Below are 15,998 nucleotides of genomic sequence, written 5' to 3' on the forward strand. Positions count from 1 at the left end.
GGATTTCTTCTGTGAATCATCCTTTCGTATTCTTTGTCCATTTTTCTATTAGGATGTGTCTTTCTTTTTGATGTGACATTTCTTTCAGCTGCTGAATTGCTCTTTAGTTATGAGCATTCTGCTTTTCAGTTCTTCTACTGAAATTTTTTCCTTTTAATTTAAATGGTCATGCTTTTGGTTTCCAGGTTCTTTAAGTGGTTCTTTTTTTTTTTTTTTTTAATAATGCCCATTCTCGTTTCATGGATGACTTATTTCTTATTCCGCTGAGGAGAGATTAATGCACATCTCTTAAAGCCTCTTCTGTTTGCTTTATAGACTTGATATTTTCCTGGAAATCATTTCTATTGTTGAGTTCAGCCTCTTTCTTTTATGGTTATAATTTTGCTTAAATGCCTATAAATTTTAGGCTATGAAGCGATCTTCCAACTTTAAATTTTCTGTCTATCATGAGTGGATACAGTTTTGTTTCCCAAATCCAGTGTCTTCATGCTGTAGGGGTTGGAGTTGACCGTGAGTGGCTCATCTTTTGGGCATGGGACTGTCTGAACTTTTTGGGTCCCTTGGAGCTTCCAAGGAACTGTGTGCATCTCCTCATTCCCTGACCTGCTTGAGGCAAACACCTACTGGAGTCCCTCAACTCTTCCTTGGCTTGCTGTAACCGGTGTCCCACATTGACTCCTCTGACAAGCCCCTCCTGCAAGTCTTTTGTTTTTCAGGGATTCTTGAATATGTTTCACTTTGTCGATGACAAAGTTTTTTTTTTTTCCAGTACTTTTTATGAATTTATTTCTTTTTAAAGGCAGCTCTTTTTTCCTGTCATTTCTAGAAATCTGAATGAGAGGAGACAAATGCATATTCTTAGTTTCTCTGTCTTGAACCACTCTCTCTCTCTCTCATAGATGTGTATTTCCCTATCTTGATTATAAGTGGATTTTCCTTTTTTTCTCTTTTAGGAGGAAATTATCACTGTTTCAGGAGGAGAGTTACTTCAGGAACCCTGCGGACAGAGGGACAGCCCACCAGACTACCATCTGTTGTTTGAATAGTTTTTTTCCTTATCAATTGGATTGATTTTGGCATCCTGTTTTTGAACTCAGCTTAAGAACTTCTCATCTCAAATCCTATGGCCTTCTGGAAGATCCACCACTATCCAAAGGAAAAAGTAGATTAATATGTCTCAAGGGATATGACATCTATGGCATAGGGCTACTGGTCTCATCCCAGCGATCAGGACAGAAATTGCTAATAGCTCATGCAACTCTTTCATGAAGATTTTAGCTATGACCTTAGAAGACAAAGCCTGTTTGTCATGGCTTCCATAAACTGAGCTCTTACAATGTGTGGACCATGTTTTAATAATCCAAAATAATTCCAGTGCCGAACCCTGAATTTAACATATGGTAGACATTCAGTAAATGTTTGTTGAATGAATGCATGTCTTCTAAAAGTTTTCCAACACAAATTAGCAGTGGTTTCTTGTAAATTATTTCCTACTCGCCGCTCTATAAAATCATGGCAATAATAGAAGATTATGAAGGATTTCTATGGAGGACATAAATGCTGCATCTTTCATGATCTCCATTATTACCCTCATTGATATTATCATTGGAATTATCTAAGGTGAGCCCCAGTTTCCAGGGCAGCTGATTGACACTGTCCTGCCTTCCTTATGTAACCTTTTCTTTTGCCACTCGCCTCTATCTTTGAATCATATTTTGGCCCTGGTTTTGCAATGGTTTTATGTAATCCTACAGATGTCTTCAAGACCTGGGGTGAGTTATAAATGCAAGAATGGTTTTTAGAAATCTGATGAGGCCTCTGCTCTCTGGGATGTGGCCCTCTCTATGCAGGCTACTCCAATGATTAGCTCTGTCCTCATTGTCCTTTTAATTCCCTTGTCAACTTAATCTCAGTATGTTGCTTATATTAACAAGAAGACTCACCCAATAACTCCTCGATAACTCTCAGTGATGGTATCTGTTGGTGCATACTTGTGTTCCACAGTTATGGCCATATACACAGAGGTAGTATATGATGAAGAGAAGATTACAGTCTTTACAGTCAAGAAGACTTGGGTTCATATCCTCACCCTGGAACTTACTAGCATTATAATGCTTGCAGCATTGTGTTTGGTGAGAGGAAAAGAATGAATGGATTCTAGGAATGTTAGGGAACGATTTACTTTACCTGATGGCTGTATCAAACATCTATGCCCCACTTCTTCTCTTGCCTCACCTATTCCTTAGATTCTTGGTCACTTCTCTACCACAAGCCACCAGCACTATAACCAGTTTTGCATGGGTTCTGCTCTTCCTCCGTATGTTGATCAGTGTCATGTGAGCATAAGCCAATGGTAGCTTGCCACATGCCCCATCTCCCGTTGCTGCAGAGGCATAAGACAGAAGAGATGGGAAGTGAATGCCCCATGTGGTGAATCTGGGATGAATGGGAGTCATAGGCTGGTAGATGGCTTTTTCCTCCTTCTTCCTCCTGGAGGAACTATTCTGAGAGGCATCTGTTTGTATGGTCTTTTAGAAGACAGTCCTGCAAGATCGAGCAGCCAGTCATGATGAAACCAAGTGGTGGCCGGATCAGTATGACACCCTGCTGCCCCCGTTTTTAATTCTTCTCTGCCTTGCTCTGCTCTCTCCTGTTGCTCTGGGATGGCACTTCTGAATGAAGTAGCAGCTCATAAGCTTTTGCCACAGGCTCTGTCTTTTGGGGAATCCAGGATAAGAACCCATCATACAGAAGTGTTCAATAATATCAATTTTGCAACTCAGCTCCATGGCTTCCCCCGGTCTGCCTGTCTCACTACATGCATAAAGTGAAATGATGGAAGGAACCTGCTTTCTGAACTGTAATGTGCCTTCATTGATTATCATTAAAATTATCATTAAAATTGCCTTATTTCTATGGACTCAGAGGAACGATGTTTTAGTTTTGGCTCTCTGATTTAGCAACTATGTGACTTTGTCCAAGTCATTTAACTTCATTAAACCTCAGTATGACTGAAAAGGGAATTTTCTGTGTGGCCGTCACTAGGTTTTTTTTGTGGGTTAGTTAAATGATAAACATGAAAGCTTTGTCCAAATGAAAAATGTATTTCTAACAACAACCACAATAACAATAACAACTTAGTGCTTAGCCCATGATGTATCAGGGGATATGATGTGATGATTTTCAAGGTGTTGGAGGAAACTTCTGTTCCAAGAACTACCAGCAGCTTTGAAAGCAGACCGAGATGGGTTGAGATCCTGAATCCCTGGGCTGTTGTTCCTGTCACCCCTAATTAATATGTGAGAGACAGCAGCTGGGTTTTCCATCCCTAACACATTTATTTCATTTTATTTGGGGCCTGCAATTTCTGCATGTCTCATATATTTTAGGTTTTACCTTTTTACCTGGCTTTAAAATAAATCCCTTGTAAGTTGTCCTGCAAATGAAATTACTGTCTGGAAAACTGCAATTTCATCTTGAGAGTTTTATTATGCTAATAAATGTCAGGATTCTCAAATAAAGGAGGTGCCTTTTTTTTCCCTGAGCCCTACAAATATAATAAAAAACAGTTGGTCAGCTCCAAGACTCAGGAAAGGAAAAATTTACAATCTATAACTAGAAAGAGAGGTTGTAAAAAAAAACACTATGCAACTTAATGGAAAATAAATTTCAAGGAATGAAAGGATAACTTGGAGTACAGATTTGGGGAGATCCTTGTGTGGCAGAAGTATTTTTAGGGACCATCTAAGGGGCATGAGCTGAGAGGTTATGGAGAGTGTTCCCCGGGAGGGGAACATGAGCTTGAAGACCTGGGAGCCTGGGGCGTTTGTCCCCCTTTTGTCCCTTTGATCATTATTCTCAGGACTAAATTGCGATCCTAGATGAATTTCTGTATTCTTTGGACTACAGTTTCTTATGTCAAATTAGGTGAACATTGCCTATTTCAGAGGGTGGCTGTGAAAATAACAGAAGATTTTGTTAGAGTAATGACAAATACTGTTTTAAGCCGTGTGTGTGTGTGTGTGCATGCGCATTCATGTGTGAACTCTCACAGCCATGCTTAAGGGAGAAAATGCTATCATCTTTATCTTGTACATGGGGAAACTGAGGCACAGAGAGGTTCAGAACATTCCCAAGGTCACTTCCTTGGGAAGCACAGGGATTGACCACAGTCACGTATCAGTCTGAGTGGACCTTAAACTGCGTAAACAAACACATGATGGTTGTTAAAAATGCAGGTTCTCCTTCAGCGGATCTGGGATTGGGCATGAGGTTCTGTATTTCTGACAAGCTCCTGGGTGTTGCTGATGCTGCCAGACTATGGGTTACACTTGGAGAAGCCAGCCTTGAAAGCAGGGGTTGGCAAATTATAGCCGCAGGCCAAATTCAGCCTGCTGCTCGTGTTTCTACAGCCTGAGAGATAAAAATGGTTTTTACATTTTTAAATGGTTGGAAAAAATTAAGAAGAAGAATATTTTATGACCTGTGAAAATTACATTAAATTCAAATTTCAGCTTCATAAATAAAGTTTTATTGGGATTCAGCCATACTTATTTGTTTACATATTGTCTTTGGCCGCATATGGCCTGTAAGGCCTTAAATATTTACTCTCTGGCCCTTTACAGAAAAAATTATGACGCATCTGTTAGGAATTATTTTGCTTTCTTTCTCTGCTTTATCTAAATCTACTCTTTTAACACCATCGTTTATGCTTCAGAGAAATCTAAGTGAATGTATTAAATTTTCTAGTAGTGTTCCATTTTAATTTTGAATCTCATCTCATCTCTAGAAAAAGATTCTCTTCCTTGTGAAAGGATTCTAACCAAATGTAAGTTAGTAGTATCATAATTATGTAGATATTTAACATGGGCATATGATCATTTACCTTCTAGATTTATTATATTTCCTACACATAACTATGTATGTTTTGCCTTTCAGTCTGTGAGGTCCTGGAAATCAGGTGATGCCATATTTATCTGAGTACTTTAGGGTTCCTGGAATAGTTGATAAGGAATTACATCTGTTACGTATTAGGAACAGACAGATTGTGCCCATTTCAAAGACCCACTTTAACTTTTGGGGGACCCCTATGATAGAAAAGTCCGCGGTGAGAATTCTGGCAGCTTTGGGTTTGGAATCTTGAATCTAGTACTGCTTTCAGTTGTTAAGACAAATAAACAAACAAGCAAACAACTAAATGAGATTGAGAAAGTAAAAAACAGCTCTGCTGACAGCTAGTCTGAGATGGGCGAACTGAGAATTAAAACAGAAATCACATCTTGCAAATCTGCTCTGTGACTTGCAAAACAGTTAAACCCAGCCAAGCCACAACATACAGGAGAAAGTGTCTAAACTCAAACTCTTCTAATCAGCACATGCAGACCCGTATTTTTTAGAGAGGACATCAGACAAACTGATCTAACAGTCATTCCACGTGACTTTTTAAAAAAATTGTGGTAAAATATACATAACATAAAATTCACCATTTTAACCATTTTTAAGTATACGGTTCAGTGGCACTGAGTCCATTCACATTGTTATGCAACTGCCACCACCATCCATCCACAGAAAACTTTTCATCTTACAAAAATGAAACTCTGTACCCATTAAACATAACTCCCCATTCTCCCCTCCTCCAAACTCCTGGCAATCACCATTCTACTTTCTGTCTTTATGAGTTTGACTATTCTAGGTACCTCACATAAGAGGAATAATACAGAATTTGTCTTTTTTGTGTCTGGTTTATTTCACTTAGCATAATGTCTTCAAGGTTCATCCATGTGTAGCATGTGTCAGAATTTCCTTTTTAAGGCTGAATAATATTCCATAGTATGTATATATCACATTTTATTTATCCATTCAACTGTCAATGGACACTTGGATTGGTTCTACCTTTTGGCTATTATGAATAATGTGGCTATGAACATGGGTATACATCTCATAACTTTTGCGTTCTGTAGATAAAATTACTGACTGTTCTAGCAACTCCCTAGTTTCCAGATTCTGACCAATCCCTGCCAAGAACCTTTAACTCCAGCTCCCCAGTCTTAGTGAGTACGCTTTCCTAACTTTTACCTTTTTGCGTTCCATGATTCCTCTTGTATATGTGCTCTCTTGCTGCAACAAGCTAATAACCTCAACTTTGGCTGTGTGTGTATTGCTAATAGGCTTTAGCTGATAGGCTTTAAGAAGACATTATCTGTGAAGCGTGCTGTCTGTAATAGACACTCAGTAAGACTCCATGCCTTCTCTTGGCTGACCATGCTGAATAGCAGCTGTGAAAGCCCTTCCGTGAGTGGAGTCTTCTGTCCATTTATATCCTCATCTCAAGATGAGCTCATGGTCTTGCTGGGCTTATGGGCTCATCCCAGGAGACTGTGTGAAGTGGTGTGAGGTGATAGAGGCAGAGACATACTCAATAATGGCTGTGTCAGCTGCTCTTCTGAAGGGAACTTTCTTACCCTGGAGGCGCCGAGTGTCAGAGGTCGCTCAGTCATAGGTACCCCCTAGAGAGAAGCTGAGGAGGAGGAGGCTGGGGGAGCACTCATCCCCTGTAGAATGAGGATGCTAGCAGAGCTTTTTCATAGTGGACCTATGACCCATTTGCCAACAGGCCTCTGCTATTTGTGGACATCTCCTCCTGCTTCCCCACCCCCAGGTAGGAGGAGACAATAGAGTATAGAAGGAAGAGTAATTCTTGGGGGTCATCAGTATGAATCTGAATTTAAATGGCAAAGGAAGAAGGGAAGACGCTTCCAGGAAGAAGAAACAAGTGGCATCAGTAAAGATCTGGAGTCATGAAACTGTGTGTCTATGTGTGTGTGTATGAATGTAGGCCTGAAATGGGTTTTTTTTTTCTTTCTTTTTTTTTTTTTTTGGAGATGGAGTGTCGCTCTGTTGCCCAGGCTGGAGTGCAGTGGTTGCGACCTTGGGTCACTGCAACCTCTGCCTCCTAGGTTCAAGCGATTCTCCTGCCTCAGTCTCCTGAGTAGCTGGGATTACAGGCGCCTGCCACCACACCTGGCTAATTTTTTGTATTTTTTAGTAGTGATGGGATTTCACCATGGTCGACAGGCTAGTCTCGAACTCCTGGCCTGAAGTGATCCACTCACCTTGGCCTCCCAAAGTGCTGGGATTACAGGTGTGAGCCACCACGCCTGGCCTGAAATGGGCTTTCTATACACTATACCCATGCCTGATTGCAGAAACTAAACATTTGCACAACCAAATTCTTCCTACGGGAGCCATTCTGTCCAGATTCTCAGCCGTGAGCCAAGGGTTTTGGACACTTCTGCAACCTATGGGGCAACAGCAATTTGTACTAATAACTCGGTTATTGGCAAAAATTTAGCCTAGACCCTCCGTAACTTGGTTTGTTCCTCATCTGCCTTTTCCTGACTCTTTTAATCAGTATTGTATGTTGTTAACTACCTTTTATGTCCTTATGCTCACAAGCCTCTGGTTAATTTCCCGCTTATTCTTACATCTTCATGGATTTTTATATTTGGCTTATTCAGATTGGTTGCAATTATTTCTTTTCATTCTGTCATTAACAATTCTTTTTTTCTTGGGCAGCTGCTGGGCAATTTGATAAGGCGGGGGAACCCAACCACTTATGTTGGGCACATGTGTGCTTTTCAGCCTGGTATTTCTTTTTTTCTTTTTAAAAAATTTAAATATTTTTATATTTTTAAAAAATATGTATTTTTATTTTTATTTGAGACAGGTTCTAGCTCTGTTACCCAGGCTGAGTGCAGTGGCGTGATCTCAGCTCACTGCAGCCTCGACCTCCCGGGCTTAAGTGATCCTTCCACCTCAGCCTCCTGAGTAGTTTAGACTATAGGTGTGCACCACCACAACCAGCTAATTTTTGTGTTTTTTGTAGAGATGGGTTTCACCATGTTTGCCAGGCTGGGGTCGAACTCTTGAGCGAGCTCAAGCAATCTGCTTGCCTCGGCCTCCCAAAGTGCTAGGATTACAGGTGTGAGCCACTGTGCCCGACCCAGCTTCATATTTCAGCTGGTAGCTGGTTATTGAATGGAACCACAGAAAATTATTTGGGATAATTATGCCTCTTCCCTTATTTCTAGTTTCTAATTTATGGAAAGTTGGAAAAACTTATGGCAAAGAAAATAAACAGAATAACCAAAATATTATACCACAATTTAAAAAATTAGTATTCTAATATATAACTAAATTCATTTAAAAAAATCTGTGAGCTAATAGCCGAGAGTTTTACTCTAGCACACTATTTCAGGAATTAATCAGACACCTCCCTGAGTCTACCTAACAGAATATCATTTTCTGTGAACAACTGAGCAATTTGTTCAAGAGGCATGGAATCCCTGAGCAAATGGGCCATTGGAAAACTAATTAATGATGTTCTGGTTAGAATCATTCTTAATTTTATAAGCAGATACTAACTCATAGCTAAAACAGAAATGTAAAATCATTTTCAGAACAACTTAACCTTTATTACTTAGTACCTACCGAGGGAGGAATGCTGTGTGTTAAAAGCATTTACCTGACACATATATAGAAACAATGAGGCCCAGGCTAGTGGATAGAACGCACACAGCTGTTAAAGAGAAAATGTCAGTATTCACAATGGAGATTTATGTTCTCAATTAAGCAATTCAATTATTGGTCTAAAGGAGATACCATTACTCCAAACAATTTAAAAAGCCCGTGAACATTAATTTTTAACGAATTGTACTCAAAAGTACAATGGTGACTCAAAGAGGAGAAGTTAGAGACACATTTCATAGACCTTTGCAAGCTTCTTCTCTTGTCACTGTTTCTTTTCTTCAGGTGGAATCATTCTTCAGTTCCACTGAATAGTAATTTGTCTTTTTCCACAGACCCCTGAGGATGGCTGGGAAAAGAAGATCCAGGAACTGCTGGTGTCTGTACTAGTTACAGCCCTGGTAGGAAAGGTGGGGGGCCTAAAAAAAGGGTTGCTTAAGGAGGGTTCATTTAGAAAGGTGGGGTACAGGACAGTCACAGTGGGAAACCTAGTGACTCAGGGCTTAGTAGCACCCCAGCCTTTACCCACCTGGCCCATAACAACAAAGGAGGGAACACTTTAGATGAGAAGAGAGACGCACACAGAGTTGGCCATTTTGGAAGGGCAGGGTGGGACTGTGTCCAGGGACAAAGCCAGCCTGAGCCAACCTTGCAGTGAGGCAGCCAGGCAATAAATAAGTAAGTACCCAAACCTCACCCTCTTCCCTCCTTCTGATCTCTGCTGGGCTCTCATTGGCTGAAGCAGCCTAAGGCCATAGGGTTAGGAACTCTTGGCGTAATCTATACATGTCAGCAGAGAAGGAAAAACAGTGCATCTTGTTGGCGGGTGGGGGGCAGGGGGCGGCGAGCTTAGTCCTATGGTGATTCTGTAAGAAATGCAAAAAACCCCAGTTGTTCCTACTCACATAGAACACATAGCACTGAACGCTTGACCTCTGATCAACAAAAGGTGTGGGATATTTTTCCCCACCAACAACCAATTCTCCAGCAGACACCAGCTGGATATCCTATAATTTGATTCAATTCTGACACTGCCTGGAATTAGAGTCAGACTCTGCAGGTTAAGGGCTCAGCCCCACAATACTGCCTCCACTGCAGAGATGCCAGTCACAAGACCCCAGGTTGTTGCCTGTACTTCAGACCAACCAGCTATAAGTCAGGGTTTCTATGATGCTCTCCTTGGGTTGAGCTCATAGACCTCAGGGAAACGCTTCCTTACTAGTTTATCATAAAGTACTTGATGAACAGCCAAATGGAAGAGATGCACAGAGTAAGATATGTGGGAAGGGGCATGGAGATTCCCTGCCCTCTCTGGGTGCTCCACCCTCCAGGTACCTCCATGTGTTAATCACTCCAGGAGCTCTTTGAACCTTGTCCTTTTGGATTTTTATGGAGGCTTCATTACATAGGCATGAATTGATTACATCATTGGCCGTTGGTGATCAACTCAATATTTAACCCCTCTCCCTCCCCAGAGGTTGAGAGGTTGGACTGAAATTTCCAACCCTCTAATCACATGGTGGGTTCTGCTGGCAACCAGCCCCCATGCTGAGGCCAGGAACCCACCAAGAGTTAGAACAAAAGGTACTCCTATCATCCAGGAAATTACAAAGGTCTTTGGAGCTCTGTGTCAGGAACCCTCATCAGATACCAAATATTAGAGAAAAGATTCTCCTAGCATCACTGTCTACAAAGGTTTAGGAGCACTGTCTCAGGAACTGGGGGCAGAGACCAAATACATATTTCTTATCATATCGTAATAACACAGCGTCCCAACTTGTCTTGCCAAACTTGAGTCCTCTCAGATACTCAGAGGTTGTGTCTCTGCCTATTCTCCTGTTTCATCCACCACAATCACCTTTCCAGGTCTCCTCAGAACATCAGTTAATGTGCCTCTTTCTCTTGCTTTGAAGGCAGAAGCCATAGCTCACACCAAACCTCCAGCATTTAAACTTTGCTGTGGAGTCTACGTGACCCCACCACGAGGTGTCCCTCACCTTTCCCTCCATACCTGGGGAGACAGATACGGCAGTGGTCACTGAACCCTGGGATGACATGCTACCTCATCCTTTATGACACCCTTTGATATGTTGCTTTTGATGCATTTCTTTGTATCCCATTTGGTTTCATTTTTAGCAATGAACTCATTTTTGGTACGTTTCTGTTCTAGCTGTGATCATTTGAATAGTCTCTAATTAAAGATTGACTCCGTTTCTTCCAGCTTCCCCCACTCTCCCTATGGAGTGAGTAGACTCTTTCCTTTTTGGTGTCTCTAAAGACGAAGTAAACAACAGACTTGTGAGATTCCTCAGAAAAGGACACAGTTGAAGTCAGCACACTCTGAGCTCTCTTGTCTTGGCCTCCCTAGTGGTTCTTTAACTGAACCTGTAGTTCATGGTCCCTGCCCGAGTCCATCCAGGCTGGAAGTTGGGGCTCTGCTGCTAGGAGAACATGTAGGCTTTGGGTTTCACCTACCAGAAAGCTGTCCAGTTTCTCCATGTAGTTGTTTTATGGTTTCTGCAGAAGTAGGGGATAGCCATTCAAAATGACTGTTGTCATTTCCTAACTGGCTAATTGGAGCATGAGATGAAACTACTAAGGTGATTTCTGGCAAATTAGAAGGGAGAGGTGAACTTTAACTATAGTTGGGGTTTCAGGCTGAGTCCAATATTGCTGCATTTGAAACTTTGCAAGAACAGAAGGATAGAAAACAATTTCGCAAAGAGGTAAAAGATCCTCAGTTGTCTGCTTTGTCTGTGTAGCCGGTACATTGCTGGATTACATGTCAGGTGTGAACAGGAAGATCTAAAGCAGTTTCCAGTTATACTCACATTAGAATAATCCAAACAAACAAACAAACAACAATGTTCTGACTCAAGAGATGGTGATACCATTGATATGGGGTGGGCCTCTGCATTGGTGTATTTTAAGGAAGTAGGGTGTCTATGTTTCCAAGGTTAAGTGCCCTCTTCTGTGGGGCACTGGATAGTGAGAATAGGGTGATGTCTTTGTGAGGATTATGGCATTTAATCATCATAACTATGGAAGCTGTGCAAGAAATGCAATTGATTTTTGAACCCAATTTATACCAATTTCCCATTTTGCTGAAAATAAAATTTGGTTATTTCAGGTTAACGTCAGCCAATTCATTACTCCCTCTTCTTCCTAAAGTGGATTTACTTCACTGGAGGGGACTCACAACTTATCCTGGCCTGTGATGGAGCTGGCTAGGTGTCTGCCTTTCAGGAGATGTTCTATCCTACTCACCATCCAGTGATCCTAGGGTTCTGTCCTGCTTCCCTGATGAACCCTGACAGAGGGTTCCCCCTATAGCTCTCAGCCATAGGATTCACACAGTACCAGCCCATAGTCTCGTTGCAGCTTCAAAACCCTCCAGGTGTGCTCTCTTTCAAAGACATCCGGGAAAGGGCTTGTCTTCTTTCTGGATTGTCTCCATCCAGATGTATGGGAACTGACTTGGGAGAACAGGTACCTTGGGTACCTCCACGTGGGCTTCCCTCCTCTGCTTTGATGTGGGGGATTTGGGAAGGCTTGCTGTCTACCCTCAGACCCCGGCCAAGCTGGGCGTGCATGCCCTTCTCAGGGCTCAGCCTGCAGGGCTCCAGGTGCAGGCTCCTTTTGGCACTGTACAGCAGAATATAACGATCTTGTTCTCTTCTCCAGTTCTTTTTCATTTGCCAACTTGGAGGGTCTCTTTCTAGCCCAAGAGTTGCAGTGGGCAAGGGTGAACTGGTTTCTTCTAATTTGTGGTCTTCTAAACAGGTCACTTACACTTGGACTACAGCCTTTGAACTAAAAGCCCAACTGTGCATTGGTAATTGTGAAGCTGGGCGATGGGTACTTGGGGGTTCATGACACTTACTTCTACGTGTGTATATGTTAGAAATTTTCTATGGTTAAAAAAAAGGTTTGAGAAAAACTTCAAAAAGGTAAGAATTTGATCCACAGGTTCTCTAGTCTCCTTGTAAAAACATTCCTGATGCGTGCTTCATGTCTAGATTTCTGAACGGGGGAGGTCTTGGGCAAAAATTAGGAAGTATGCGTGTGTCCGTGTTTGTGTTTGTGTGTGTCTCTCTCTCCATGTCTGTGTGTGTCTGTCTCTGTGTGTATCTGTGTCTGTCTGCCTGTGTGTATATATCTGTGTGTGCTGTGTGTCTGTATGTGTGCTTGTGTGCATATCTGTGGCTGTGTGTATGTGTGTATATGTCTGTGTGTATCAGTGTGCCTGTGTGTGTCTATCTGTGTGTGTCTGTGTATGTATCTGTGTCTGTGTATATCTGTGTGTCTGTGTGTCTGTGTATCTCTGTATGTGTTTGTGTGTGTATCTGTGTGTTTGTATATCTGTGTGTCTGTGTGTTTTTGTGGATTTGTTTGTGTGTCTCTCTGAGTGTCTGTGTGTGTCTGTGTGTCTATCTGTGCCTGTGTGTATGTCTGTGTGTCTATGTGTTTGTGTATCTGTGCCTGTGTGTATGTCTGTGTGTGTGTTCTTTGTGTATATCTGTGTGTCTGTGTGTCAGTGTGTGTTCTCTGTGTGTATCTGTGTGTGCCTGTGTGTGTATCTATGTAGGCATGTCTGTGTGTTTGTGTGTGTATCTGTGCCTGTGTGTTTGTATCTGTATGTGTCGATGTGTGTGTATCTGTGTGTATGTCTGTGTATCTGTGCCTGTGTGTATGTCTGTATGTCTTTATGTGTTTGTGTGTCTGTGCCTGTGTGTATGTCTATGTGTCTCTATGTGTTTGTGTATCTGTGCCTGTGTGTATGTCTCTGTGTATGTGTGTGTCTCTGTATGTATCTGTGTGTGTGTCCTCTGTGTGTTTCTCTGTATATCTGTGTGCATCTGTGTGTGTTCTCTGTGTGTATCTGTAACTCTGTGTGTGTGTTTCTGTGTGTGTCTGTGTCTGTGTGGGTGTTTCTGTGTGTGTGTCTGTGTGTGTCTGTGTGTGGGTGTTTCTGTGTGTCTGTGTCTGTGTGAGTGTCTGTGTATCTGTGTCTGTATGAGTGTCTCCATGTGTGTGTGTCTGTGTCTGTGTGCCTGTGTCTGTATGAGTGTCTCCATGTGTGTGTGTCTGTGTCTGTGTGCCTGTGTCTGTATGAGTGTCTCCATGTGTGTCTGTGTGTCTGTGTCTGTGTGTGTCTGTGTCTGTGTGTGTGTGCGCGTGCCAGAACAGGCCCAGTGGAGCAGCAGACAAGGCCCCTCCTCTTCCTGTCGTCACCCAGCCTGTCCCCTGGTCCTGCCTTGCCCTTGCTGACAGCCTAGGGTCCTGGGGAATTGTTCTGAGTCCCTCAAGTCCCTGATTTAGTCCTTGGCCTGCAGGGCTGTCACTAGCACTGCACTGGCTCCAGTGTTTCTCATCCCCTCTTCCCAGGCCCCTCCTGGAGCCCTGCCTGCTCTCGCCTCCCACCCTTTCTGTGTCCTTGTAGCACCGTCCCCTCTCCCACTGTGACCGTGGGCTGTCTGTGTTCTGGAGGACCAGAGCCCTCTGGAAAGCATCTTGGCCCTTTGGCTTGATTGCTGGTCAAGGACCCAAAACATTCAGAGCATGGTGGCACCTCCTCACAAGGCCTGCTCTCCACGAGCCTCTGGGGTTTTGGGCTCTCAGTTTCTCTGAGTGTCCTTTGCAGCCATCACTGCACTTTGTGAAACCATGATGTGTTAATGCATTGAAAGTAATAAGAGCCCTTGGAAAGAGAGCAAGCTGAGGGATGGAAGACCTCAGCCCATGGCCATAGCCCTGCTGGTATTGAGCCTTCCTCTGAGAGGCAGCTTGTGCCCAAAGTGAGTAGGACACCTTGCTGGTCACCCACAGTGCCAGGATAGGAAGACCTGCTAGTGGCATCAGTAGCAGGTTGCTACTGGACAGGTTCCTACCAGGTTCCTTCCAGGCTAGACTTCCGCTAGACATCACCTAGATGGCCTCTGTGCCTGCCTCTTCTGACTCCATCCTGCCAGGTGTGTATCCTCTGGCTCTTTGACACCAGCATCATCCTGGCCACAGGCTCTGGAAATGTGCTGTACCTGGTCTCTCTGTCAGGCTCTTCACTTGTTGGGGCCTCCCCAAGAGTCCTTGGCACAGTCCTCTGCCTGGTGAGCCACATTAGAAACCTCTAACACCTCCAGCCGGGTGTTCTATCACGTGGGATCCGACCCACCAACCTGCATCTGCCTCTCTGACATTGCTGGCTGTTCAAGTGGCCAGGCCCAGGTCTTGTGGTCTCCAGGCAGCAGGGGCTGGGGATTTTGTTGATAGTAGTGTATTAAGGTTCTCCAGAGAACCAGAACCAATGGGGGGGTGTGTAAACATATGCACACATATGTACAGACAGATACACCTATACAAGAGATTTACTTATGCAATTGACTCACGTGACTATGGAAGCTAACCCAGGGTGGGCCGTCAGGCTGGAGTGTGTCTTTCTGTGTGTGTTCTCTGTGTGTATCTCTGTCTGTGTATGTCTTTCTGTGTGTGTGTCTGTGTGTGTGTGTGAGTGTCTCTGTGTGTGTCTGTGTGAGTGTGACTGTGTCTGTGTGTCTCTGTGTGTGTGCCTGTGTCTGTGTCTTTGTGTCTCTGTGTGTGTGTCTCTGTGTCTGTGTGAGAGTCTCTGGTGTGTGTCTGTGTCTGTGTGAGCATCTCTGTATGTGTGTCTGTGTCTGTGTTTGTGTCTGTGTGAGTGTCTCTGTGTGTGTGTCTGTGTCTGTGTGTGTCTGTGTGAGTGTCTCTGTGTCTGTGTGTCTCTGTGTGTGTGTGTCTGTGTGTGTGTCTGTGTCTGTGTGTCTCTGTATATATGTGTCTCCGTGTGTGTGTGTCCGTATCTATGTGTGTCTCTGTTGTGTGTGTCTGTGTGTCTCTGTGTGTCTTTGAGTGTCTCTGTGTGTGTCTGTGTCTGTGTGTGTCTGAATGTCTCCGTGTCTGTGTGTCTGTGTGAGTGTTTGTGTGTGTGTGTGTGTCTGTGTCTGTGTGTCTCTGTGTCTGTGTGTCTGTGTGTCTGTATCTGTGTGTCTCTGTGTGTGTGTTTCTGTCTGTGTGTGTCTGTGTGTCTGTGTCTCTGTGTCTCCATGTGTGAGTGTCTCTGTGTCTGTGTGTGTCTGTGTGTCTGTGTGAGTGTCTCCATATGTGTGTGTCTGTGTCTGTGTGTCTCCATGTGTGAGTCTCTGTGTCTGTGTGTCTCCGTGTGTGTCTCTGTGTGTGCGTGTCTGTGTGTGTGTGTCTGCATGAGTGTCTCTGTGTGTGCGTGTCTGTGTGTGTGTGTCTGTGTGTGTGTGTCTCCGTGTGTGAGTGTCTGTGTGTGTCTGTGTGTGTGTGTGTGTGTCTGGAGATGCAGGGAGATGCTGATGTTGCAGTCCAGTCCGCAGGCCTCTGCTGCAGATTCTCTCTTGCTCCAGGGAAGTTAGTCTTTTGTTCTATCCAGGTCTTCACCTGAGCCAATGAGGCCTACCCATATGATGCAAGGT

At 43.4% G+C, this 15,998-nt stretch overlaps 1 protein-coding gene and 1 long non-coding RNA gene across 3 annotated transcripts in view; both read left to right on the forward strand.

Moving 5' to 3' along the window:
* The window catches only part of SH2D4B (SH2 domain containing 4B), a 108,679-nt gene extending 104,136 nt beyond the window's left edge, over positions 1–4,543 (forward strand). The window contains exon 7 of one of the 2 annotated variants that reach the window (XM_004049685.3): positions 954–4,543. In XM_004049685.3, the coding sequence (XP_004049733.3) occupies positions 954–1,042 (89 nt within the window). In that variant the 3' untranslated portion in view covers positions 1,043–4,543. The remainder of the gene's footprint in view (positions 1–953) is intronic. The other variant, XM_055352464.2, reaches the window with a different exon arrangement.
* A 2,210-nt stretch (positions 4,544–6,753) lies between these two features.
* On the forward strand, positions 6,754–10,683 carry LOC115935992 (uncharacterized). The gene is made up of 3 exons (XR_004071559.3): positions 6,754–6,805; positions 8,862–8,936; positions 10,440–10,683. It is a non-coding gene; the product is annotated as an uncharacterized lncRNA (long non-coding RNA).
* The last annotated feature ends 5,315 nt before the right edge of the window (positions 10,684–15,998 follow it).

This window comes from Gorilla gorilla, chromosome 8, assembly GCF_029281585.2.
Source record: "Gorilla gorilla gorilla isolate KB3781 chromosome 8, NHGRI_mGorGor1-v2.1_pri, whole genome shotgun sequence".
NCBI classification, from domain to species: domain Eukaryota; kingdom Metazoa; phylum Chordata; class Mammalia; order Primates; family Hominidae; genus Gorilla; species Gorilla gorilla.